Source organism: Carassius carassius, chromosome 33, assembly GCF_963082965.1.
Source record: "Carassius carassius chromosome 33, fCarCar2.1, whole genome shotgun sequence".
Taxonomy (NCBI): Eukaryota; Metazoa; Chordata; class Actinopteri; order Cypriniformes; family Cyprinidae; genus Carassius; species Carassius carassius.
Window position 1 is genome coordinate 15,460,271 of NC_081787.1, and position 26,525 is coordinate 15,486,795.

General features: G+C 37.4%; 1 protein-coding gene across 2 annotated transcripts in view; it reads left to right on the forward strand.

Moving 5' to 3' along the window:
• The window catches only part of LOC132113827 (catenin alpha-1), a 149,113-nt gene that overhangs the window by 89,032 nt on the left and 33,556 nt on the right, over positions 1-26,525 (forward strand). For both annotated transcript variants that reach the window (XM_059521843.1, XM_059521844.1), the window contains 4 exons: positions 17,866-17,958; positions 18,265-18,421; positions 19,729-19,929; positions 22,022-22,173. In XM_059521843.1, the coding sequence (XP_059377826.1) occupies positions 17,866-17,958; positions 18,265-18,421; positions 19,729-19,929; positions 22,022-22,173 (603 nt within the window). The remainder of the gene's footprint in view (positions 1-17,865; positions 17,959-18,264; positions 18,422-19,728; positions 19,930-22,021; positions 22,174-26,525) is intronic.

Genomic DNA, 26,525 nt, shown 5'->3' on the forward strand with positions numbered 1-26,525 from the left:
GTTAAATGAAGAGATGAGTCAGGATAGACAGCCTATCTGATTATGTTGGTGGACCACTGAGTGCATCTAATTTTTTTTAAAAACGTCCATATTTTAGGATGCTGTGCTTGAAAGGATATGGTTTGAAAGACTCTTCTTCTCCGAGAGGGTTTTGGTATGTTGACAGCATGCTTGAAAGTGCAGCACAGAAGTTGCATCTCTAAATTCATCCCCATCAAAACATCGCTTTGGTAACATATTCTCCACTTTCAACAGATTTCAAGACAATTACTGTCAGACTTCAAATCCATTGCTGTGAGCAGTGTTGCCATTATTATGCATAATCTGTATACATTGTGAGAACTATGATATTTCTGTGCAATAGAAGTTCATAACATTCAGCCCTATTAGTAGGATGCTGTCAGTTCCCCTATTTAAGCCACGCCCTGAAACATCCTAATTATACTAGATACTACATGAGAATAATATATAGATTTACAAATCTATATATTAATAAAAAGTGCCTTATGCCACCAACAAAACAGACAAAAAATAGAAGCCGTCACTTCCGCAAGTAGTTAGTATGCACTTGGAGGGTAAAAACTTTCCATTCTGATTCCTACATTTAAGCTTATGTAAAAACGGAATAAATTTTCATCTATAGCCAGTGCCATTACTATTTATGTGGGAATGCAACTGAAGTCTCTCTGTCATGGCTGCCTGATCCAAACAAGCATGTCACAGCCCTTTTATCCTTTATGCTTCATATTTTTTGTGAAGTGTCAGACAGGAGTCAAAGTTATACTTTATATCTGTTTTTATGTTTCTACTGAAGGAGTGCTCTTAAAGTTTTATATTTAGTTGAAATGGATGTTTTGTATCTTTTTGTGTTATGCCTTGTGATGTACTGGATGGCTGCCGGTAAAACTTGCGGGGCTTTATGCCAAGGGAGGACAACATATACGAGAGAGACATTGTTGAAGCTCAAGAACAGTAACCCAGCTCGGGAAAATCTAATGTTGAATGTACCAAATTAGATTCGAAGGGATTACCAGGAAGCAAGGGACACGGTAAAGAAAAGGAAAAGGGGCAAACGAGGTGGCGTAAAAACTCGCCTAAAGAAACAGCGTTTCAACCGGGCTCCATTGCCTTCGATGATTATGGGAAATGTACAATCACTGAGGAACAAAGTGGATGAGCTTCAAGGAAATGTCCGCTACCAAAAGAATTTTATGAACTGTTGTATTATGGCATTTACTGAAACATGGCTCACAGAGTGTGACCGGGACGTCGATTTGTGTATGGATGGATTCGGAGCCCCTTTTCGTTTGGATCGACTATCAAAGGTGACGGGGAAAACCCAAGGAGGAGGGTATGTTTGTGATATTGCTCATGTGTTACTGTCAGAGAGCGTATTTGTACACCTGATGTAGAACTTTTATCAGTGTCCTTGAGACCGTTTTATCTACCTCGAGAGTTCCCTCAGATTTTTATTACAACAGTCTACATTCACCCGAAGGCGAACTCCACGTCAGCTAGTACAGTATTTGATGTTGTACAGAGGTTACAGTCAATCTCACCGGAGGCACCAAATTTCATCCTTGGTGACTTTATTTTTTATTTTTATTTACCTTTATTTTACCAGGAAATAATCCAGATTCAGATTCTGATTCAGAATCTCTTTTTCAAGGGAATCCTGGCCAAGACGGCAGAATAATAGTTCCATTTTAAAAATACATATACAAACATTTAACAGAAAAAGACATTTTGGCAATTTAAACATCATCTCAACATATTCACCAGCAGCACTCAGTAACAGCACATGTGCATTTAGTACTCAAATAGTTCTTTATCCTCATTTTAAATTGTGTCATTGTCGGTAAATAGTCAAATTTTAGCTTATTCTGCAATTTATACCAGGAAAAACGTGCAAAAACTTTAAAAGCACTTTCACCTAAGACAGTTCGCGTTCGTGTGATATCATACATGATTTGGCCATATGATCTAAGATTACACTTCCTGGTAGTGACTTTTGGAGTCAGAAGAGAACATAAGTAAGGAGGCAGTTTACCAAGTATGGCCTTAAAAAGAAAAATATACCAGTGTTCCAGCCTGCAATTTGCAGAGATGGCCAACCAACACTCTCATACAAGTTGCAATGATGAGTACGAAAATTGGAATTAGTCACAAATCTTAGTGCTGCATGATATATTGAATCCAGCATTTTCAAAGAAGCTTTGTTTGCATGCATATATAAAATATCACCATAATCCAGCATTGACATAAATGTTGTTTGTATAAGTTTTTACTAAAAGAGAAACATCCTTTGTTTATGTAATAGAAACCCAACTTTACTCTTAGTTTTTTTGTTAGACCCTCTATATGCGGTTTGAAAAACATTTTCTTCTAAAAGGAAACCAAGATATTTATAGACTGATACTTGTTCAATTACTTTCTCATCTAGTGTAGCAATTTAACTACCATCTTCTGTTTTCCTTGATTTACAAAAACGCATAATTTTAGTTTTATCAGAATTATAAAATATCAGAAGTCTCAATTTCTGAAGATTCTTCTGAATAATTATAAAGGCAGATTGCAGATCCTCTATAGCACTTGTCAAGGCTGGAGCAGAACAATACAAAACAGTATCATCCGCATAACATGACATTTAGCATTTGTTACATTTTTACACAAGTCATTTATATAAATAAATAAAATGGGACCCAAAATGGACCCCTGGGGAACACCATTTTGTATAAATAATGAGTTTGAGGACACACCATCAACATGAACACTTTGTGTTCTGCCACTCAAATAGTTGCCAAACCATTTGACAGCTTTTGGAGACATTCCAATATCCACCATTCTCTGAGACAGAACATAGTGGTCAACTGTGTCAAATGCTTTTGAAAGATCTAAAAACAGTGCAGCACAATAATCTTTAGAATCAATAGCACTTCAAAAGATCATTTAACACTTTCATAGTGGCAGTGACAGTGCTATGATTTTTACGAAAACCCGATTGCGAATCATGTAAAATATTTTTTGTTAATAAGAAGTCTTTTTACTGGTCACTTATAAGCCCTTCTAAAACCTTGGCTAAAGCAGATAGCTTAGATATAGGCCTACAATTATTTGGGTTTGATTGGTCACCACCCTTTAATAAAGGAGTGACATATGCTGACTTCAAAACACTTGGTATTAATCCAGTTTCAATGGTCAAGTTGAAAATGTGTGTCAAAGGTTCTGCAATATGTTCAGCAGCAATATTTAAAAAATTATGGATCCAACCAATCTGGACCAGCAGATTTCTTAGTATTTAACCCTATTAGAGCATCATATACCTCCTTTGTTCCAATACAAACAAGATCAAAATCAATAGGTACATTTTCCCTAGACAAAGAGTCATCCTCTTGTCTCCTCTGATGTTTTGTTGAATGGTCAAACAATAACCCAGAAGATGTAAAGTGCTGATTCAGGGAATCTAACATACTTTTCTTGTCTGTAATAATTTTATCGTTTAACTTCAATATATTTGGCATAACAGTATCCCTAGCGTCAGAAGACAGTGATTTTATAACTTTCCAAAATTTTGAGGGATTAACTGAGCTATCACATAACTCATTTACATAAAAATCTGATTTTGCTTTACGTATTTGAGAGACACATTTGTTTCTCTCAGGTGCCTAAAATTTTGCCAGTCTGAACTATTTTTGGATTTCTTTGCCATTGACCAAGCAAGATCACGGTCATGAATTAAATCAAACAATTTCTCTGAAAACCACGGATTATCACGGCCTTTGATTTTATATTTCCTAAAAGGTGCATGCTTTTTTATAATATTCAAAAATAGTGACATAAAATATTTCAACGCTATTTCGGGACTTTAATCATGTCTCCCTAAAACAGACTCTTAAAACTTTCCATCAGTATGTCTCCTGTCTGACCAGACGGGGAAAGACTTTAGATCTGTGTTATGGATCGGTGAGAGGTGCATACAAATCTATTCCTCTGGCCCCCTTGGGCTCGTCAGATCACAATTGTGTCCATTTGTTGCCTATATATAAGACTGTTTTAAAAAGGGAGAAAACAGTGACTAAGGACATCAGAGTGTGGTCAGAAGATGATGTGTCCTGTCTACAAGACTGTTACAGCTGTACAGATTGGGACATTTTTAAACAGGCCTGTGGTTACGATTTGGACTCAATGGTGGATGTCACATGCTCATATATGGCTTTTTGCAGGGACATGATAATCCCATGTAAAAAGGTCAAAATCTATTCCAACAATAAGCCCTGGGTTACTAAATCAGTAAAGTCCTGTTTACAAAGGGAAAAATTTGCATTTAAACACGGAACAACTATGGACTTACATGTGGCTACTAAGGATTTGAAGATTGAAATCCTTAAAGCTAAACAAAGCTATAAGGAAAAATTAGAAAATAAGATGGCATCCAAAAATCCTGGCTCAGCATGGGCAAATATGAAAACCATAGTAGGCCTTCAGAACTCAAACTGCAGCAATCGGGTTACTTTAAATGGTTTTAATTCTGATTTTGAACTGGCAAATGCACTAAACTACTTTTACTGTCGTTTTGACAATTTGGATTTCAGTAAAGAAATCCAGGAGTTGAATTTTAAATTAATGGATGATCAGCATTTTAACATCGACCTTCAGGAGGTCGCCCAGTCGAATTGCAGAGGTCCTGAAAAAGAAGGGCCAACACTGCAAATACTGACTCTTTGCATAAATGTCATGTAATTGTCGATAAAAGCCTTTGAAACGTATGAAGTGCTTGTAATTATATTTCAGTACATCACAGAAACAACTGAAACAAAGATCTAAAAGTAGTTTAGCAGCAAACTTTTTGAAAACTAATATTTATGTAATTCTCAAAACTTTTGGCCACGACTGTACATGACGCTACAGTCACAATGCTAAATTTGCTGTTAAGACATTTGGATGGCCAGAGGACACATGGTAGACTTTTATTTGTTGATTTTTCTTCAGCTTTTAATACAATTCAATTTAATCAAGAGGCTCTTACACTAAGTGACATCGAAAACGCCTCTTTAAAGTGCATTTGCAGCCTTTGACCGCTGAGTGGCGCTTTAACCACAAGTTATCAAACAAGCGCATCAAAGCACGTTTTCGCAAATAGACGTCAGTTTTGCCTCACTGATGTGTTACATTTGACTGCTTCAGTCACGTAAAATGAAAGAAAAACACTATAGTTTAAATATTTAATATATTTAATATTCACAGATGAAAGTTTGGTATTTATGAAGTTATGTGCATTTCTTAGAACGAATTCAAGCAGGATAAATGTCAAGCCTGTGCCTGAGTCTGTGCTTATATTTTCTAAGCTGCATGGTATTAAACCATATTTTAGATTTGACACATTTAAAAGGTGTGCAGTATTATTTATATTATATTAATTATGCGTTATATTATTAAAAAGAAATTGTGGTTTACTTTGCATCGGAGCATTAAAAGTGGTTGCCTATTTTAGGGAGGTAGGCTACAAGGATTAATATGCAAAATGTCGATATTTTAATATATCATGCCTATATTTTAATCTATATTTTAAATATAAATATATTTTTTCCTTTAATAAAACAACATGCATTTTTGTTATTCGTTACCTGTCCTTTATTTTGACATAACTTATTGGGAAAAAGACATTTGTCTGTAAACTAATTAAGAAATTGTTGCATGTTTAAATGTGAAGCACTGTACAATTTCGTTCTCAGTTTGTGTTAAGCAATAATTTGATGTGTTGGATTTTGGATTTCTTAACTAACAGAACACAGAGAGTCAGAGTAAATGGTGTCTTATCTGAACAGAGGAGTTCCTCTACAGGGTTTCCTCAAGGATGTGTGCTGTCTCCACTTTTATTTATCTTATATACAAATATGTGTCAAAGCATGCATGATAACAGAATTATAATGAAGTATGCGGATGACTCCGTTTGAGTTTACTTAAGGAGAATGAGACCTCACATGGCCCAATTATTGAGAATTTTGTCAATTGGTGTAAGGAATCTTACTTACAGCTTAATATATCAAAGACCAAGGATATGATCATTGATTTTAGGAAAAGTACTCATCCAAGGGAACCTACCTCAATTAAAGGCCAAACAATAGAGTATGTACAATCATACAAATACCTTGGAACTATTATTGATGAGAAACTGAATTTTGAAAAGAATTGTGAGGCTCTGTGCAAAAAGTGGCACCAGCATTTGTATTGCCTAAGGAAATGATCTGTGTTTAATCTTGACCGAACAATAATGAAAATGTTTTATCATGCTTTTATTGAATCTGTGTTGTCCTTCTCCACTGTAGTATGGTATGGTCATATGTCTTTAAAGGCAAAAAATCAGTTAGACCAGATAGTTAAATGGTCTGGCCGTTTGATAGGTGAGTCTAAACCAGGAGTGGCATCCCTGTATACCAAACAGTTACAAAGGATGGCCTTCTCAATCTTAGATGATGACTCTCACCCCCTGTACAGTGAGTTTCAGTTATTGCCGTCTGCGAGGAGGTATGAAGTCCCAAGGTGTAGAACGAAAAGATATAAGAGCAGCTTCGTACCAAATGCGATTAATATGATTAACAAAGTGTAGAGGTGGTTCTTAGAAATGATGTACTAGGGTTTTATGATTTATTATCTGTTTTTTATTTTAAATAGTTTTTTTTATTGATTTTTAAGTTGTTTGTTTTTTAGGTTCTTCTTTAGGTTCTTTTACAAAGACCCATGTAATGTTTTGAGAGCACTTTCTTTCTTGAGAGCACTTTACTCAGTATGAGTATTTACTTATTTGTCCCTGTGTTGTGGAGTGTTCTGTGTTGTGTGTATTTTTTATTGGATGCCATAGTCATTGCACTGTAAAACAAATTTACCTACGGGTACAATAAAAGTAACCTAACCTAACCTAGTGCGGTACAAATGCAGTAAGGCTGCTAGGTTTACAGTGCCGCAGTCAGGGAATCACTGCATTTGTATGGGCAGTCACAACTGTGAATCACATTTTAAGCTCGGCCAAAGAGTGAATCTCCTCTGAGCCCAAGGTTAAGTGTTGCCTCGGTGGGGAATTGCGAAACAGCTGGATTTCCAGTGTCTTATTGATGGACTTCACAAGAAATCTGCATTGTCGTGTCAGTTTGTGGCGACCGATAAATAGGCTGCGTCTCTTGTGGTGTTTTATTTTCCAGATAGATGGTTTTCATGCTGAATCACTGGGGGTTTTATATCTCATGCTCACATTGGCATGGCCAGTGACAAGCTGACAGAAATGTTAGCTATCCTCATTAGTTTTTTTAAATCTGTTCATCTTAGTCCCTGAGGTAACACGTCATCCACCGACACTTCAGACTGACCTCTCCTCACAGGGGACAGGCCGTCCCTCGTGTGACACACTCTGTAAAGGGGAAGACTGGTGAGGGAAATTAAAGTGAAGGGAAAAGGAGGGGTAATGAGTAAAAGCCTCAGAGTCTCACTGGGGGCTAAAGATAGTCAAAGCACAAAACATCTCCAAAAAGTCACTTCCGTCTCTGCCTCTTTCCTCCCTTTCTCCTCTCTCTCGCACGTTTTTTTTTGCCTTGATTTGACACCAGCCAGTGTCACACCATATAGATTTAAAACTTAATTCAAACATGGATTACATGAACAAAGCATGGGCTCATTTTTATAACTGCTTTTGATTTACAAATGATTGTGATTTATGTTCTTCGCTCATTTGTGGCGAGGCAAGGTCTGTTTGTTCCTGAATAGGTTAAATCCAAGCTGCTGCTACATATTCATTCATTCAGTCACACATCTTTAACTGCACAGGTAGGAACTTGTAAACAGCTTAGAAACTGTAAACAGCTTCGAATTAGACTGAGTTATATTACTCGATGAACATTTTATATTTTTAACAAAAACAAAAATAATAAATATATAATAATAGTAACTTATTGAACATGGTCTTTTTAATGATTTTGCTGCCTTAAAATACTTTGTTCCTAAAAACACCCACTATCAGTAAAGCGTAATGTGCAGCTTCTCGTGACTTATTTCTTTAGTATACAGCAAATTAGCAATGCACTAAGCCTGTATTCCAGCTGTGTAGAGAGCCAGCTAATGTGTGACCTTGTGTTGTCTGCTTTGTATGTGGAGGGTAAGTAGAGGGCTTTTGAATATGTAGCTTATGGGGGGAAAAAAACGGCATTGTCTGAAACAGCTGGAGCGTCTCACTCCTGGTTCATATCCAGTCTGTTGGCAAGGCAATGTATTCTTATGTGTTAGGGATTTCGCATTTATGTAGTTGCCTTCTGTTATAAAATGAACACAGTGGGTTGAAATGATGTGCCATATATGGGAACAGGGTTCCTACGCAATTTGGAAAAGTATGGGATTTAATTTTAGTATGGAAAAAGAATGCAGAATAATAAAAATTTTGCATTTCCAGACGTTTGCCCCTATTTAGTATTCTATAATAGAAGATGATAAATTTAATAAATGTATCATAGAAGTGTGTATTCATAGCAGCTGTTTAGTGATTTATTTATTTATTTAAATGATGAGTGTCATTTATAAATTCAAGGTGCACGTTTCATTATGAAAAAATACAGGTTATATTGCAATATAATGCAAAAATTAAATGATTCTCAGCACCATATTGCAGTGCCTCTAAAAGGACCTTTGCAAAAAAAAAAAAAAAAAAAAAAAATTACAGACTTTCGTGTATTCACAAAAAAACAATAAACTTAGCATATAGGACAATACACACTGATCCCTCTATTGTGCCATCAGCCCATTTCTCAGTGTGGTTTCTGGCTGCCGTAGAGTAGGCTATGCATTAAACTAGACATAAGGACTTAAAATAATACTGCCCCAACAAATGCCAAATGTTTATATATATATATATATATATATATATATATATATATAATTATATATAATTATTATTATTATTATTTTATTTTTTATTTTTATTTTTTTAATTTTTTTATTTTTTTTTGCAGTACCAGTCTTTTTATAGACCATTGAATTTGGCAAATAGGACAATGCACACAGCTGTATTGTGCCATCAGCTCATTTTGTGCCATGGTTTATCTGCTGCCACAGAGTACGTGTTAAATTCAATGAGAATGGTTTCTGCAAATGTATGCAAGAAAATCTATGAAAAACCCCTGAGAAAAATCTTTACAGATGACTGTGCTATATACAAAATATAAAGCTTAAAAATAACGCTGTATGAACCATTTATGTTAAATATGGTCTGAGAATCTACTGAGAGGTTTGGAAATTTTAAGTCTGGAAAAGTATGGAATTTTGAAACTGAAAATGTGTAGGAACCCTGCAAGGATGTTCTAATATATTTTTGATGGGTAGTAAAGGTGTGCCTTGCAGCAATTGATGCCTGCAGATTGAAAATTATTTTAACCTCTTTTAACTCTGGGCTTGGATTCCTTCTTGTCCTTCAGTATGGTTAAATAATGATCCTGAACTTTTATTATGCTGGGCATTTAAAATTAAAAGAAAAAAAAAAGTCTAAAAGTGCATTTTTTTCTTCCAGTTCTTAAAGAGGTCATAGCATAGCCTCCAGTGTCCCAAAGATTTTATAAAATGTTTTTATATCCATTTCATTTAAAATATATTTGCACAAAATAGACCTGCACAAGCACACACACACACACACACACACACACATATATATATTATAATATATCAGGGCTCGACATTAACGCCTGTCCGGGACAAGTTGACTTTGTGAAGTGGCGAATGAAAGAGAATTTTACTTGCCCGACTGGACAAGAAACCTGATTAAAATTTTAATTACAAACAATAACTTGGGCAGCACTCAACTTTTGGCAAGAATGATTCTGATTTTATTACTTTGTGTAAACGGTGACTAATAATGGATAATGTATTGAAAGTATCAAGGTCGCATCAGTAAAACTATAAGCGCAACAGCAGACACAAAGAAACCAATTTAAACAAACATACTGCGGTAGAAAAAAAGATAAATAATATTCTATATAATAGATGCAACATCACAAGACCAAGAGTGATGTTTTTCTGACTTTCAGCACGATTGCAAATGTGACATTGATTTTATACAACTTTAGTTCAATAAACAATATTAACTGACTTTCATTTTAGACAGATTATTGATCGTTTTTGTTCCATTTCGCTAACGAAAATGGTTCTAAGCTAAGCCACAGCAGAACAGTCACACAACTCCGAGGAACACACAACAGTCTTTAGTTACTGAATGATTCAGCATTTTTGAACGAGTCAATGATTCAATGAGCCATTCATAAAGACAGTCACTTGCTTCTTTTATTTACTAAATAAATCAGCCTTTTGAACAAATCGGTTGAATCAATGATCCACTCATTAAGACAGTGACTTATATATATATATATAATGTAATGTACATACACACTATATATACATATGGCGTTCAAAAGTTTTGGATCAGCATTTTAGAATGATTTCTAAAGATTGGAGTAATGGCTAATGAAAATGCAGCTTTGTATGAGACTTCTTTGAAAAACATAAAAAAATCTTACTGATCCCAAACTTTTGAAAGGCAGTATATATTAGTGTTTGGTGATATGCTCTATAGTCATATTATTCTATCATTAGCCTGTGAGGTCATAGATGTACAATATTACCATGCTAATTTATTGACCTGGATTCATAGCCGGAGAGTGAACCAAGGCAAGTTTATTTATATAGCACATTTCGTACACAATGATAATTCAAAGTTCTTTACATAAAAGAAAGTCAAATAATCATGAAGAAAAATAATAACAAAAATAAAAGCAAGCAATTTTAAAACCTTGGAAATTATGAAAAATTTTACTTATTTAAAATGAATTTAAACAGTTAAAAATAGAAAATTATTTGACATAAAATGAATACGTAAAATTTAGTGCAATCAGTTTGGACATCACACAGTGCTCATTCAATAAATGCACAGCTAAACAGATGAGTTTTGAGTCTAGATTTAAATGTGACTAGTGTTTTAGCACATCTGATCTCTTCTGGAAGCTGATTTCAGCTGTGGGCGGCATAGTAACTAAAGGCGGACTCCCCTTGTTTTGTGTGAACCCTTGGCATTTCTATCCTAATGATCCGAGTGGTCGGTTTTTATTCAGTGAACATATCTGCAATGTATACCAACCCAACGTAAGCCTAAAAGCAGCCTAATATTAGTGTAATTTGTTAACTAAATATATAAAATATTTTTTATATGATTGAATTTGTATTTAACATAATTTATTAGAAACATTGTAAGTTACTACTTGTAATGCTTACATTTTCTCAGTTATTCAAGCAGCAGATACAGAAAACAAACAAAGAAAATTTAGATTATCAAAGAACATCATAATTGACTTCTGTCTAGCGCGAGCTTTCACAAATGTGGCCCATGTGCCATAAACAAGTGAGATTTATGTTCTAAAATTTAGTTTTTTCTTCCTCTGTTTAGAGTTTAAATATGGATGTAGTTATTACTTTAGGGAGGCCATTTAATTTGCTGAAGCATCAATGTCTACAGCAGGGATGAAACTGCAGCCAACTCTTGCCTCCCCTCACTGTATTTTTACTCCTGCAGAAGGCATGAAGTTGACACTCTTCAAGGGCTGGAAGAGGTGCCAGCTATGTGTTATCTCTCTCTCTCTCTCTCTCTCTCTCTCTCTCTTTCACACACACACATTATTTTTCTCAATAGTGTTCTCAGAGACCTCCATTCATTCAAATAGTTTATTTTGTAGAGGCTTTTGTGTCGTCTGGCATTCAGTACTGTTGGAGACTCTCCTAGCAACCTGCATACATCCCAAGAGTCCTCCACCATTACCTGTTTGTTAATTTCCCTTTTTTTCCCTCATTTTGAAAGCCACTTATATGGACTTTGAACTTCTGAGCTTGCAGGAAGAGTAGCAGCTTGGCTCTGAGTGTCTGTTCTTGGGCGCAGAAACACAGTGGCAGTTCGGATTATATACCATGAAATGCATAATTCCTGAAGCGGGATAAAAATAGAACAAGCTTAGTTTTATTGCCTCAAGGCCTTTTTCTCAAAGGTTCCTGGCTGCTCAAAGAACACTGAGATTGTGTAGGGACTAAACTACTGTACGACAGAAAATATGAGAGAGACAAGGAAGTACGAAAGAAGCGAGTAGACCAAAATGAGTAGGGGTGTAATAATTAACTGCAAGCCAGTTGAAAATCTATTTAAATGTGAGACTATTCAAATTGGTTGAGATACTAAACAAATCACGAATCATTTAGGGGTAGGAGTTTATATGAATGTATGTCTGAGGGGAACTTACTGTCTTTAGAAAAGTTTAGATGGTATTTTTTCTTTTCATCTTGACACTGTATAATGCATATTAAAGTTTATAAGTGCAGCGCTGCTTTGTTTACATCTGAAACCAAGGAAACACTTTAAGCGCCACCTGCTGGCAGAGAGTGAATCTGTGTCTCATTCATCTCGTCTCATGTTTCTATTTCAAACAGATATTTTTTTTTCTATATATAGTTTCACAAAACTAAAGTCGAACAATTCTGTTTTTGCTTCGAATTTAATAATTTAAAAAAAATCTAATTTAGATTAAAAAAATTATTGCAGGATCTTTGTTTGGGTCATGATTAAAATGCAGTGGTTGCCTCTAATTTTAAATGTAAAGAGCACAGACAGCCTTATTTTATTTTTTTAATTTGCATTTACATTATATCTAAATTTAGTCATTTAGCAGAAGCTTTTATCAAAAGCGACTTACAAATGAGGACAAATGAAGACTTACAAATGAGGACAATAGAAGCAATCAGATCCAACAAAAGAGCAATAATTTGCAAGTGCTATATTAGTATAGAATTGTGAAATCAAAATCGTGAATCAAATCGTATGCAATCAGATCCAACAAAAGAGCAATAGTTTGCAAGTGGTATATTAGTATAGAATCGTGAAATCAAAATCGTGAATCAAATCGTGTGCAATCAGATCCAACAAAAGAGCAATAATTTGCAAGTGCTATATTAGTATAGAATCGTGAAATCAAAATCGTGTATCAAATCGTAAGTTGAGTGCATCGTTACATCCCTACAAATGAGTGCTGCAGTTTAATATTTCGGTACGGTTCACTTTTGGGGTGTTTTCCACTGGGTACAATACCTGGTACTTTTTTTAGTACAAACTTGTTTAAAGTTCCAAGTGAATCGTACTGTTACCAAAATGTGACGTGTAAACTCTGCTGATCACGCAGGCCGGAGAGAATCATCACTACCTGCGTCACTGAACTTTGGACACAAACAATGAAGTACCACTAGATTTAAATCTGCACAGCCAGCGAAGGGTTGAATGCAATTGTTTTAAACGAGTGCACCTTTTTTTTAACAACCAAAAAGTAACCGTTTCATTTTCTGTTGAGGAAGTACAGACGTTCCTCTTGTTGATAGTAGAGGAGCAGATCCAGCGAGAGATTGATGGGGCGATGCGGAATGAAAAAGTTTTTTCAGGAGTTGTGGCAGTAGAGGTGGTGCACCTATAACGACATATGAATAATACCGCCCACTCTAAAGTGGTACTAAACTGCAGTGGAAACGCAAGCCGAGTTGTGCCGTACTGAGCTGAGTCGAGTCATACCACACAGTGGAAAAGTGTCAAAATTGCACAAAGCACAGGTTTTAAAAACTTTCTTTAACTCTATACTGTTCATTAGGGCTGTCAAAATGGCTGAAAAATTACATTTGAGTTTTGTACTTATATATTATCAAAATTCGAATTATATTCAAATTTAATACAAATGGCGGAAAGCCAATCACACAGAGTAGGCTAAATGTTTTAATTTAAAAACATGAATGTCAGTGGGATGGGGAAAAACCCACCTTAAAGTCTTGATGTTTTTAAAAAGTTGAACTTACATTTCATTTTACATAGGTTTCTAAACATCGGCTCTATTGTGCAAGACGCGAGTGCAATGATGATAGAAGATGTCCCTCTAGAAAATGCGCGAAATATGCGTTCTGTGTAAACGGCTTGGTTTCAGTTTTGATGTAAACAAGATCTTCTCCAAATTGATGTTCTCTTTTTCTGCATTATTTTTTAAAGAACATCGCAGCAGCGCTGCATCTAGTGGCTTCAACTAGATAGGATAACAAAAAAGTTATAATGCAGTTACACTTGCATTGTCATCTGATAAAGGCCAAAATATACTTCGGCCGTCAGCGTCCATGCACCGTCTGCATTGTCATTTTCGTCATTAAGAGGGCTCGCCCGCGTGCAGGTACTTTTTGAGACCGCACAGACTGAGCGCGAACAACAGCGCACGCATGAGGTAAATGATGAGACAAAAGCGGTACTGTGTGTTGAGCTTGTCCGGCTTTTGAAAGCTGTGCGGACACTGCTTGGCACAAGACGGAACGGAAAATGGAATGTGAAGTATACCCGGACCTTGAAGCAGCCTCCTTAACGCACACCTAAAATTTGAATGCAACATTTTTGCATTCGAATGTGGATTTTTATTTTAAATTAGACTAATATTCGAAATTCGAATTCTTTTTTGACAGCCCTACTGTTCATACAATTTCAGCATTGTGTCCATTTTCCTCCAATCTTTTGAAGTGATTACCACATTATTTGATCATTACATGACCTCAAAAACCAAAGCAAGATGTAAGAGAAATGGATCACTTAAATATGAAAGAAGCAGTAAGTTGAATGGTACAACTTGGAATGCATACCATAACATTAAGAAGAAAAAATTGGCCTGTTCCAGGTGGTGTCCTGTAATGTATTGAAGCACTGAACCCATAGCTATATAAATTCTATATATAAAGACTGTGAATTTATTATTATTTTTTTTCATGAACCTAAATAAATAGATTTTTTTACCCCTCTGAATCTAACCCACATTTCCACTATCTGTGTGGGAAGATCCACATACCAATGTGATAAGACTCATAATCTACCTGAACAGGAAATGAGAATCAGTTCACAATAAACGTTTATTCCTTATCCTGAATCTGCTTGACATTTAGCTGCAAATGAGCCCTGCAGAAGTCATATTTGTCAGTTTCTTGTTTTTAGCTTTAGCAACAGAGAGCGCATCCACTCTATTGCGTATTGTATGTGCTAGACACCTTGTATAAGAACAAACTCAGTCCTTGGTTGACCCAGTGCCATAGAGGGGTGAAATACCAGTTGCATTGATGGGATGTTACTCCAATAAAGAACAGCCTCAGGAAGAGGATGGGTACTTGAAATGACTCTGAAATTATGCAGCGCTGCAAGCTATTGATTGACAATTTGATTATTGCAGGTCAAACTAGTTAGTGTTAGACTTGCTTAAATCAGTGTGTAATGAATAAAACTTCCTAATCATTGGGAAGGAGGAGACGGGAACCGGCGGACAATCAAATAACATTTTAATTACAAAAATAAACACAAAACAGCGCACCAGCCCCTCACGGACGACTGGTGCGCTCAAATAAAAACCAAAACACAACTAAAAGCCCAGGCCTGGTCCTCTCTCGTCCTTCACTGTCGTCGCTCCAGTTTTATATCCTCCCATCTCCTACGTGGGACTCGAGACCGGCAGTGGGTCGCAGGTGTCTCTGATATTTGCCCAATCATTGCCGGCCTCACTCCTTGTTCCCACGTCCCTCGGCCCCGCCCCCCTCGCCACATACCCCCATCGCCCCTCGCAGGCCGGGGGGTACCCACGAGACTGCGCTCTACTGCCCCCCCCCCTCTGTCCGGGGGTGAACCGCTCACGGGAACCTGGGGGTAGGACAGACGAGGTGAGAGAAAAGGAGATGGAAGGAGGAGCGACAGAGACGAGAGAGGGGAGAGAGGAAAAAAATAAATAAATAAAATTCCGGTTCCCAGACACACTGCTGCTCGGCCCTCCACCGGCTGGGCGATCTCCTCCGCGGTGCCTGGCGGTGGCACTGGACGGCCCTCGGCGGATGGCACGACACCGGCGACAGCTCCTCCGGTTTTGGGCAGCCGGCAGGAGTCCCCCGTTCCCTGCTCCTCCGGATACCTTCACCGGATACCCCCTGGCAAACGGCGCCGACTCCTCCGCTCCTTCACGGACGGCAGCCGTCCCTCCACATCGCGGGCAGTCGGCAGTGAGCTCGCCCCAACTAAAAGCCCAGGCCTGGTCCTCTCTCGTCCTTCACTGTCGTCGCTCCAGTTTTATATCCTTCCATCTCCTACGTGGGACTCGAGACCGGCGGTGGGTCGCAGATGTCCCTGATTTGCCCAATCATTGCCGGCCTCACTCCTTGTTCCCACGTCCCTCGGCCCCGCCCCACTCGCCACACAGTGATGCTATTAAAATCCCTTTGTGGTAACCTTCTTATAAGCCTGTGGCACAAAAATGTAAAACTGGTCTATTTACTGTAGTAAATGCATTGGCAAAAAGTGCATAAAAATTGTGATAATAGTAATGGATAATTTAATAATTTGTTTGAATACAATTCTTTAATGCAATTCTTTATTCCTTTTTGTTTATTTAAGTAGGTCAGCAGTAATTAGCACAAAACCTAGCATAGAACGCCATCATGAGCTTATACAAGGGTAAAAATCCCCCTGGACAAATTTTGTGTTAACTGCTTTGCTCTCGGCTCCCTGGTAATGGTCAAGGATCTCTACACGCAGGGATAGAGCCAGCAGCCTTCTGGTTGCAATCTTCCAGAGCGGCCAATAGATATGCAATAAAGTGGCCCTTAGGACATATTTCCACCAGATGTTTCATGTCAAACAGCTTGTGTATTATAGTGACTGGATTAACAAAGGTGGGCTTCATATTCTCCCCTGACCATTGGAGACCGCCACCCCCAACCCTCCCCCAACACACATACTTTGGAATTAAACGAGATTTAGCAGCTAAACACTATTGCACACACTGAAGTGCTCCTTGTTCAATCTGTTGGCATTTATATGTGTTTTGAATGCTTGACTAGTGTGTTTGCTAATGGCATCCTGCTGCTCAAGAGATTCCCAGTATGGTGCTTAAGGAAAGCGAGTGAACAGAAGAGCGTCGGCTGTGGTACTCCTGTAGTCAGTGGGGCGTTTTCTGTGACTGTGCTGAGCTCTGTTCACATTTACACTCCACTTGTGTTCCCCATTCCTGGCAGAGCCAATTCTCGCACATTACGATAAGGTAGAGTAACTCCAAGCAGTCCCACTAAACAAATATGAGTGAAACTCCTTGGTAACATTTAATTTAAACGACTCTCGCCTTAAGTAATGAAGCTACTCAGCAATGTGCTGTACCTACTTTGCTGTATGAAGGTGCTTGTGTAGCCAAAGTGAGGCAGCGTAACCCTTAAAATCTAATTTCTTGCCTCAAAAAAACAAAAAACAAATGGCCTCAGCAAATAGATGCAAATAATATCTGTTTGCACAATGTTTGGCGAATTGTGAGTAAGGAGGGAGATTTATGGGTCAAAATGACAATTTATTCTAAAACATTATAAACAGCAGCAACAGGCAGCGAGTTTGGCTTGCCTCAGCACTCTGGATTTCAGCAGCTTGTGAAGTTTCTGAAAGTGTCAGGAATATTTGCCTCTCTCACTTTCCTGAGGTAACAGCCGCCTGGCAGAAGGGTGATTTAATCATCTCTAGAAACCACTCCCTGACGCTGTCAGCCATCATCCTGTGAATTGTATAAAATAAATTCCCTATATGAGGAGACGACTAGACCTCAATTTCAGACTGCTTAATTCTCTGGGGCTCTTTTTTCCTATATTATTTTACCATTTTATCAAATAATCAGATCAACAGCTGACAGCAGGTATGTGTTAAATTAAAAATTTGTTTGAGGGATGGAAAACGGTTTTTCATGTGATTTTAAAAAGCTGAATTATTTTCTGTTGTAGGTAGCTAACCTTGCATGCTCCATCTCAAACAATGAGGAGGGAGTAAAGTTGGTACGGATGGCCGCTTCCCAACTGGAAACACTTTGCCCTCAGGTATGCAGCATTTAACAGATGCCCCTGCAGTATGTCCACTCCACCCTCACTCCACTGTGGCTTTGACTGCTTTTAAATCTGAGCTCCGATGACTTTTCCTTCATCCTGGGGCTTTAAGTTGTGTCTTTCCATCGAATAAACATGGTTTAATCCCAGTAATAATCTGAAACAATTGTAAATGTGTTTTGGAGGGTTGTTGCAGGGAGGACATGGCCTCAGATAATCAATCAACAGTATGTGTAGACATGATTTTTGGTTCTTGTACATCTTAAAAGCGGATTAATGGGTTGTTTGTGGTAATTGCAGGTGATTAATGCAGCCTTGGCCCTGGCTGCTAAACCTAACAGCAAAGTGGCCCAGGATAACATGGATTTGTTTAAGGACCAGTGGGAGAAACAGGTGCGAGTGCTTACAGACGCAGTGGATGACATCACTTCCATTGATGACTTCCTCAGCGTGTCTGGTAAGCCCATGTTGTAGAGCTGGATCTTGGCTTTGAAATAGTGTTAAAGAGATGTTTCACCTGCAAATGGAAACCTTGCTCATTTGCTCTACTCTTATGACCGACTGGCTTTTTCTTTTTCTTTTTTTGTTGGAGAAAAAAATAAAAAATGATTAACAGAATATTCATGCTGTTCTATTGCCAACAAGTACCATAAAATGTAAAGTTGGGTGCGTTTCACTGAAATCTTTTTTTTCTGGTGGCTCTATCACTTTATAGCCCTTCCACATGCAGTATGGTTCAAAAGTTTGTGGTCAATAAGATAAAAAAAAAACCAAGGCTGTGTTCACTGAAGACTGAAGTAAAGGCTGCTAAAAATTCACAGTGTCACCATTTTTCAGAAATCATTTATGCTGATTTGGTGCTCAAACATTTTGTTTTTATCATCAGTGTTAAAAACAGCTGTGTATGCTATTTTTACACAGTTTTATTTTAATGAATGGGAAGTTCAAAAGAACAGCATTAATTTGCAATAGAAATCTTTTGTTACATTAAGTGTTTCAAACCCTTTCTTACAAATTGTCCTTCAGTAATGGCACAATCTCACCAGATGTCATAAAGAACAAGCTTTTTAAATAGTGAAGAATGATTTCAACCTAATTATAGGCTGCTTGGCTCCTGTCTGTTTGTACCGGACCCATTGTACACCTACATCTCTATCAGCCGTTTAGTGGTCACGTTTAAAGAAGTTCATTAACTTCTAAGGAAGAGTTAATAAAAAAAAAAACACTAGTATCAATTATCTCCTGTGGAACTGATGGTCTATCACGAGTGTTAAACACTTACCATCCCTCTGTCAGACATGGACATTAAATGAGCATTGCATAGGTTCTGAAATTTCTAACCGTTACTGACACCAGTGGCCGTTAGAGGAACTGCAGCAAGTCGCATGCTCGTTCTCAGTGCGCACGCTCCTTTGTTTTTTTTTGTTTTGTTTTTTTTTACTTACGAGGAGTGTCCGTGGGTGTCTGAATTGTGCTGGAGGCTGGTCGCTTCTTTCCATCCGCAGAGTCCATTTGAAAACACTATTGCCGCTGCTTACTATAATGGCTGGCGTGCCGTATGGTTGTAAGCCCAAGTAGACGAGAACGCGCATGCCGTCACATTTTGTGAATTTTCGCGCCAATTTGGGCCCGACGACTCCACACACAATTGAGCCTACAGGCTGATAGAGGCAACCGTGGTGGACAGTGTACATTTTCCAGTATTGTTTCCTTAGTTTTAAATATTGTCTTCTCTTGTAAATTTTTCTGTCTTTTTTGCTTTAGAAAATCACATTCTGGAGGATGTAAACAAGTGTGTCATCGCCCTGCAAGAGAAGGATGTCGACGGTCTGGATCGCACCGCTGGAGCCATTCGAGGTAGAGCTGCCCGTGTCGTCCATGTGGTCACATCTGAGATGGACAACTATGAGCCTGGGGTCTACACAGAGAAGGTTCTGGAAGCTACCAAGCTTCTCACTAATACAGGTATAAACCAGAACACTGTAGACCTGAATTTATTTATGTTTTGCCATAAATGTCTGTAGCTACAGCCAATCTTTGTATTTATGTAAAATAAGCCCAAATCTGTTGTTATTGTAGTAGCGGTTTTAGTTTAGCATAAGTTTTTTTTACAATGTGAAACACTTTATTGGCCTTTTCTTTTATAAAATGGTGGAAAGGGGAATACGCATGAACAACATTTAATAATAAGAAACCATAATTGTTTATGATTGACGTGTTATTTGGTGCAATAATATAAATGTTAATTTATCATTGTCTAACAGGTGCTTCGAACATGCTTTATCCAATCTTAACTCAGTCAGAACTGTCCATTTAGTATTGTTTTTGGTGATGGCACTTGTGTACGTGTGATTAATTTCTGTTTAAAATCCATTGTTCTTGTTTAATATCTGAAAATGCTGCACAGGCATCCAAAAATAGCACTGCTGCCATCTGGGCCAGAATTTCCGTGAGTGGGTTTGAAGGGTGTTGGTACAAGAGTGCTGATTTTAAAATAAAAGTTACTATCTACTTCCTCACAAGGTTGCAAAACACTGCCATACATTTGACGGCCAAAAATGCTGTCTAGATAGGCAGCTCACTAAGATTTAAGATGCTGTCCGTGAACAGTATCTGCACTCTAGCTTTATTAGGAAGATAAAACATATTACTTTTTTTTTTTTGGTAGATAGTGTAATATTACTTTCATGTGCAGCTACATAATAGCCTTCGGATGCCTTCAGGAACCTTTTTAAGACTAAAATCACAGTTATGGTTCATTCCTCTGGGACACAGCATAAGATTTTCCTGTTCATTTGTGGACTTTCTCTTGGGAAATGCTGTCATATTTAGTGTACCCTGTTCAGCTTTGTGCTAAATCAAATAGCGGGGCTATATTGGCAAATAAAGAGGATGTTATGTCACTAATGATTGCTTTAATTACTGTTAAAATTCATGCCCCATAAGCCTCAAGGCTCACCGAAAACCTTTTGTTAATGCAAATTCCAAGTATTCACTTCATTTCCAGGGTACATCTTTCTTTTCAATCTCTCTCTGCACCTGTACAGTGCAATACTAAATTGTGAATGAGAATGAGTATTAATGTAGATGTGTTCAGTGCCTATGGGGAGGGACTATTATTTTATGGCTGGGGGGTGGTGCGTAGCTGGTGGGCCGGCTTCAAGAAGTGGTTGGACAAACTAGATACTGCTATAGATTTTAGTCAACTATTATTCAACTATAATTAGTCAACCAAATTTGATGAAGTTTTAATCTCAGAGGGTCCAGTCTGAATACATATCCCTAGTGCTTGTTCAGCCCAAAATTTAGCTTGAAATGCAGCAGAGAAAAGCTAGGGACAGGAACCATATTCTAACCATGGGAGCTTGTAGTCACCACCCCAATCCAGTAAAGTTTTTTTTTTTAGAAGCCAGTCTGTTTGTTTGGTTTACTAATTACAATTACAAACTAATTAAAAACTTTTAATTTGGTCCATTAAGCCCCAAAGCTCTAACTGTGGTTTCCCGGCTGGATGGTATTTATATGTGTTGCACATACTCAATGTCATTAAATATCCTCTGGAAAATAAATTGGTAAATGGCACCCACAAAACGCATAGGAAGCAACCCTCAAAAGATCACCGCTTCCCAAAGCCTTTGAATGCAGAGAAAGTTTGTGTGCTTTGATGTCTTGCAGCCACCTGTCTTGTGATTGATTCGTTTAAGGGTGCCTCTGGATTAAGTGTACTCATCTGCCGTTCTTGTAGTCAAGTAAAGCCTGAATAAAAGCTGCCTTGAGCAGTCATTAAAATCCAGCAATACATCCACTGCAAATTTCTGTGTGTACTCTGCTCTGTTTCAGGCATTCTAAATTATGTGGGGGAAAGTGTCCATTCGATTCAAATCTAATTTGAATTATACATTTCTACAGATGCAATGTCTAGATTGAATTGCACTTCAGCTCACTCATATTTGCTGGGTTGAAACTGAATTGTTTCCAGCTAAATAAACTTTTTAGTTTACTGCTAAGTGTTTCTGACCTTGCTGTTTGTCCTTTCTGTGTTTGTGTGTGTTTACAGTGATGCCACGTTTCACTGAGCAGATAGAGGCAGCCGTGGAGGCTCTCAGCGCCAACCCAAGCCTGCCAGTGGACGAGAACGAGTTCATTGATGCCTCGCGTCTGGTATATGATGGCGTGAGGGACATCAGGAAGGCAGTGCTTATGATCAGGGTGAGCAGAAATTTTTTTATAAAAAAAAAATATATATTATCTTTCAAATATTAAAAGATTAACTTAAATCTAGATAAACTAGATTTACTCTCATCCTCAGACGAACTGTAATATTTCTCACATGAAACACCAGTTAGATAGTAGGCAAAAAAAACATGTAAGCTGTTGTTTTCCATGCCACATAAGGGCTGATTAGTATTACAAAAAAGCACAATAAATATAGTATGAATGGAAAAGATTAGCTTTGACATTCTGCTTGGCATCCCTTGCATTTCACAGAAGAATGAGTTAAATGTTGAAATATGATTGTGAGTAAATTACTTTTTTTTTTTGTGGCGGGGTGAAGAAGGACACGACGAGTAAGTACAGGTGAGTTCCCCAAAGGGTGGATTTTTATTAATAAATAAGGTGGCAGAAGGCGGTGAGGTGAAGTGGTCCGGTGCGGGGTGCTCGGCTTCCTCTGTAATCTGTGTGCTGTGGCGGTGTGGGTCCGTTGTGCTCTCCCGTGTGCGGTGGGGCTGGCGGTCACACACTGCTCTCTGAAAGCAAGACAGATAGTTAGGATTAGCCGACTCTCGTGGAGACATCGCTCACCTCTGTGTTCGTTTGCTGTGTTTAAATAGGCAGCTCTTGATGAACCGCAGGTGTGGCCGCTCAGCCCTTGACGAGCAGTAACAGGTGTGACTGCTCATCAAGCCTGCATTTATTTGATCAAAAATACAGAAAAAACTGTAATATTGTGAAATATTATTACAACTTAAAATAACAGTTTTCTATTTGAATATACTTTAAAAAAATAATTTATTCCTGTGATGCAAAGCTGAATTTTCAGCATCATTACTCCAGCCTTCAGTGTCACATGTAACATCCAGTCTATCACATGATCATTTAGAAATCATTCTAATATTCTGATTTATTATGAGTGTTGGAAACAGTTCTGCTGTCTAATATATTTGATGAATAAAAGGTTAAAAAGAACTGCATTTATTCAAAAAAAAAAAAAAAATTCTAATAATATATATTCTAATAATATATTTTCTTTACTATCACTTTTTAGCAATTTAACACATCCTTGCTGAATAAAAGTATTGATTTTATTTAAAAAAAAAAAAGAAAGAAAAAAAAAAATTACTGACCCCAAATTACTGACCAGTAGTGTATATTGTTATTACAAAATATTTATATTATAAAAACATAGCTTCTTCTTTTTTTTTTTTTTTACTTTTTATTCATCAAAGTATCCTAAAAAAGTATCACATGTTCTGAAAAAATATTATGCAGCAGAACTGTTTCCAACTTTGATAATGAATCATCATATTAGAATGATTTCTAAAGGATCATGTGATAATGATCCTAAAAATTCAGCTTTGCATCACAGAAATAAATGATAATTTAAAGTATAATAAATTTAAAAACAATTATTTTAAATTGTAATAATATATCAAAATATTAAATTTTTTCTGTATTTTTGATCAAATAAACGCAGGCTTGATGAGCAGAAGAAACTTCTTTCAAAAACATTAAAAATAGTAATGTTTCCAAACTTTTGGTCTGTACTATATATATATATTTATATATTTAAATATTTATATATTTATTTATATATATATATATATATATATATATATATATATATATATATATTCAGAATAATACAGCACTTAAACTGAATGAAATAAATTTTTTGAAAAAAAAAAAACGAAACAAACACAAAGCATGGTGTGCATATATGCGCTGCCTTATTAGAAACTAATAGTGAATTTGTTTTGGGCAAGTGGTAACCTAATTGAACAGATTTTCCTCTCCACGTGCAATATTACTGGAGCTATAGTTATCTGAGGGTTAATGGTCTTTCCCTGAGCTGAACTGTAACATTGGACAGATGGTTGCTAGCTTGCAGTGAAGCGTTAGCTAACAGTCTGACAATGAGCAGACAACAGTCCACTCCTGCCATGTGGGGAAACGCACAAACCCTAAACACCACTTTGCTGGAACAACTAGGTTAAAGGCATTAATTGAGGCAAATATCCTCTTTCGTAGTTCCAGACTAATGAGTTTTCAATTAATTGCGAAGATAATGTACACTGAGTTTGAATAATTTACTCATGAGGAAGTGTGTTGGAATGTATTAGTGCCTTTGGTTAAAGCAAAGAGTGCGTTCACGACCCGGATAATGAAGCCGGAGTAGCATTCGATTAAAAGGCCTCCGGAAATTGTGTGGCATATACACGCATTAGTATTATTTGCTATTGATAATTGTGATTGCATCATATTTCTTTGCTGCCTTTGTACGTGCATACTTTGTTTGAATACATCTACCAACCCTCTCTTTTCAAATGTCAAGTAACGGAATGATTCACATCGACTCGTTTGATGCAGATGAAACTATCTGACTTGTACCAAAATGTTCATTGATAACAGAGAGTTTAAATGAGAATAAACACAAAATTAGATGGGGGCTCCATTAAACTTTATTTGCATTATAATACGTAATTGATTTTTTTAAGAAAGGGGATTTAATTAGCATTTTCCCCTTTATTTTCAAATCCTAGGAGAACTGTAGTGCCTCATTCATTTTCCACTTCAGACATCCTTCTCTAGTTATCCAGATTGATCCAGTGGATAAAACAAAAGGCCCTCTGGCAGGCAGGATCTATTTGTTTGTTTGTGGGTTTAACGTGAGTGTCGAACATGTCCCCAACTTGATCTTTATCTTGTTTTGTTCCTTTCTAAATGTATAGTATTTTTTGAAGCTTCAGGGCCCTTGTTCTGAGACGACTCGTCCGAACCAATAAGAAAGCCACCCAAAGGTCTGGTGATCGCAGGGGTTTGTTAGAGAGCACCATTTTAATACACCCTGCAGACATTGAGATAGCAAGAAAGAAAAATTCATACTTTAATGTTTGACTTTCAAGTCGATTTCCTCAACACGCACGCATTCCATGTCAAGCTCATACTTTTAGACAGAGCTTGAGCGCTAGCCAATCAGCCACCACTAGTGCCCAGTGGGCATCCACCTCTCCACCACACAGAAAATCCTCGATCGGAAGAGACAAGTGTGTGACTTACGCTACTTAAGATGGACAGAGTCTTTAACCTCGGTAAGTACTGCACTCGTAGTCCTTGCCGGCCAGCCGTCACCTAATATTTGACAGGCAGGCAACTCTCGACTCCTCTGTTGAGGGGATGTTACTGGTACTAATGGCCCTTCCGTAACACCGTACCTACACTGCTTCAGGCGTCTCAGGCTGTTTATTCAAATGCCTGCTCACTACTGCCCTAGTTTATAGATGTGATACATTCTCTTGAATGGCTAGGTAGATAGTTTTGAGCTGTCTGCAGTTCCTTTGCACTTTGCACAAGGTAGATTTACACTAGGTTATTACTAATTTATTGGATATAGAAATGTTCAATTCAAAAAAACGTATTGACACCAAACTTTTAAATAATAGTGTATCTATCTGTCCATGTCTTGTCCATCTGTCTTTCACTGTCTTAAAGTTGTAAAATTCCATTTCCATTTAATATTTGAAATTTGCTGTCAACCAGTCAGGAATTTAGATTTGCAAATGCAAAGCTGATGCATTCAACGCATGAAATGCCCGCGCTCAACTGTAAATTCATCATAGGTAAGTCGCAATGGCAATGCATTAGAGCTTATCTGGGGGTAGTTTAAGAGGAATTCAACAGATCACGCGGACCTGCAGCACTAGTGAACGGAGAAAACCGAATAAAACTCTACACTTACATAAAAGGAATAGCCTATATTGGCATTCATGAAATGTATTTAACTTAAATCATTGACAGATTTAACAAAACGAAAGAAAGAAAAGTGCTGAGTTTCGGTTTATTGTGATGTAATACAAAGTTTACGGAAAGGAAAACGAGACAGAAGAAAATTGTTTTATTTAGCAAAAGCAAAATATGTGTATTAGGGCTGCTCGATTATGGCAAAAATCACAGGCAAAGAAAATATTTTTAAAAAATAACGTTATTAACCTGTATTTTTTCTAGGCAAACCGATTTCAGAAAGATAATGATACAGAGAAATGCAGGAACAGAAACGTTAACATATCGATTCTGCTCGGAGTGAACAGATTTTTTTTTTTTTTTCAAGCCCTGGCAGGCAGAGTTTTGGAATTCTTGAGGGGTCTATTATTGGAGCAGCTGCATCTTGAGCCAGTCAGAATCTCCTCATAAATGGATTGTACAGACAGTCAGATAAGCAGGACTTGCAGCAGTGGCAAAATAATACATCGGTATCTTCTCACATCTCGTCCTTTCTCCTATCAAGCTGAAATGCATTTTCTTGTCAGTGAGGGTTCTTCCCCCGTCACCCTCCCCATTCTCCA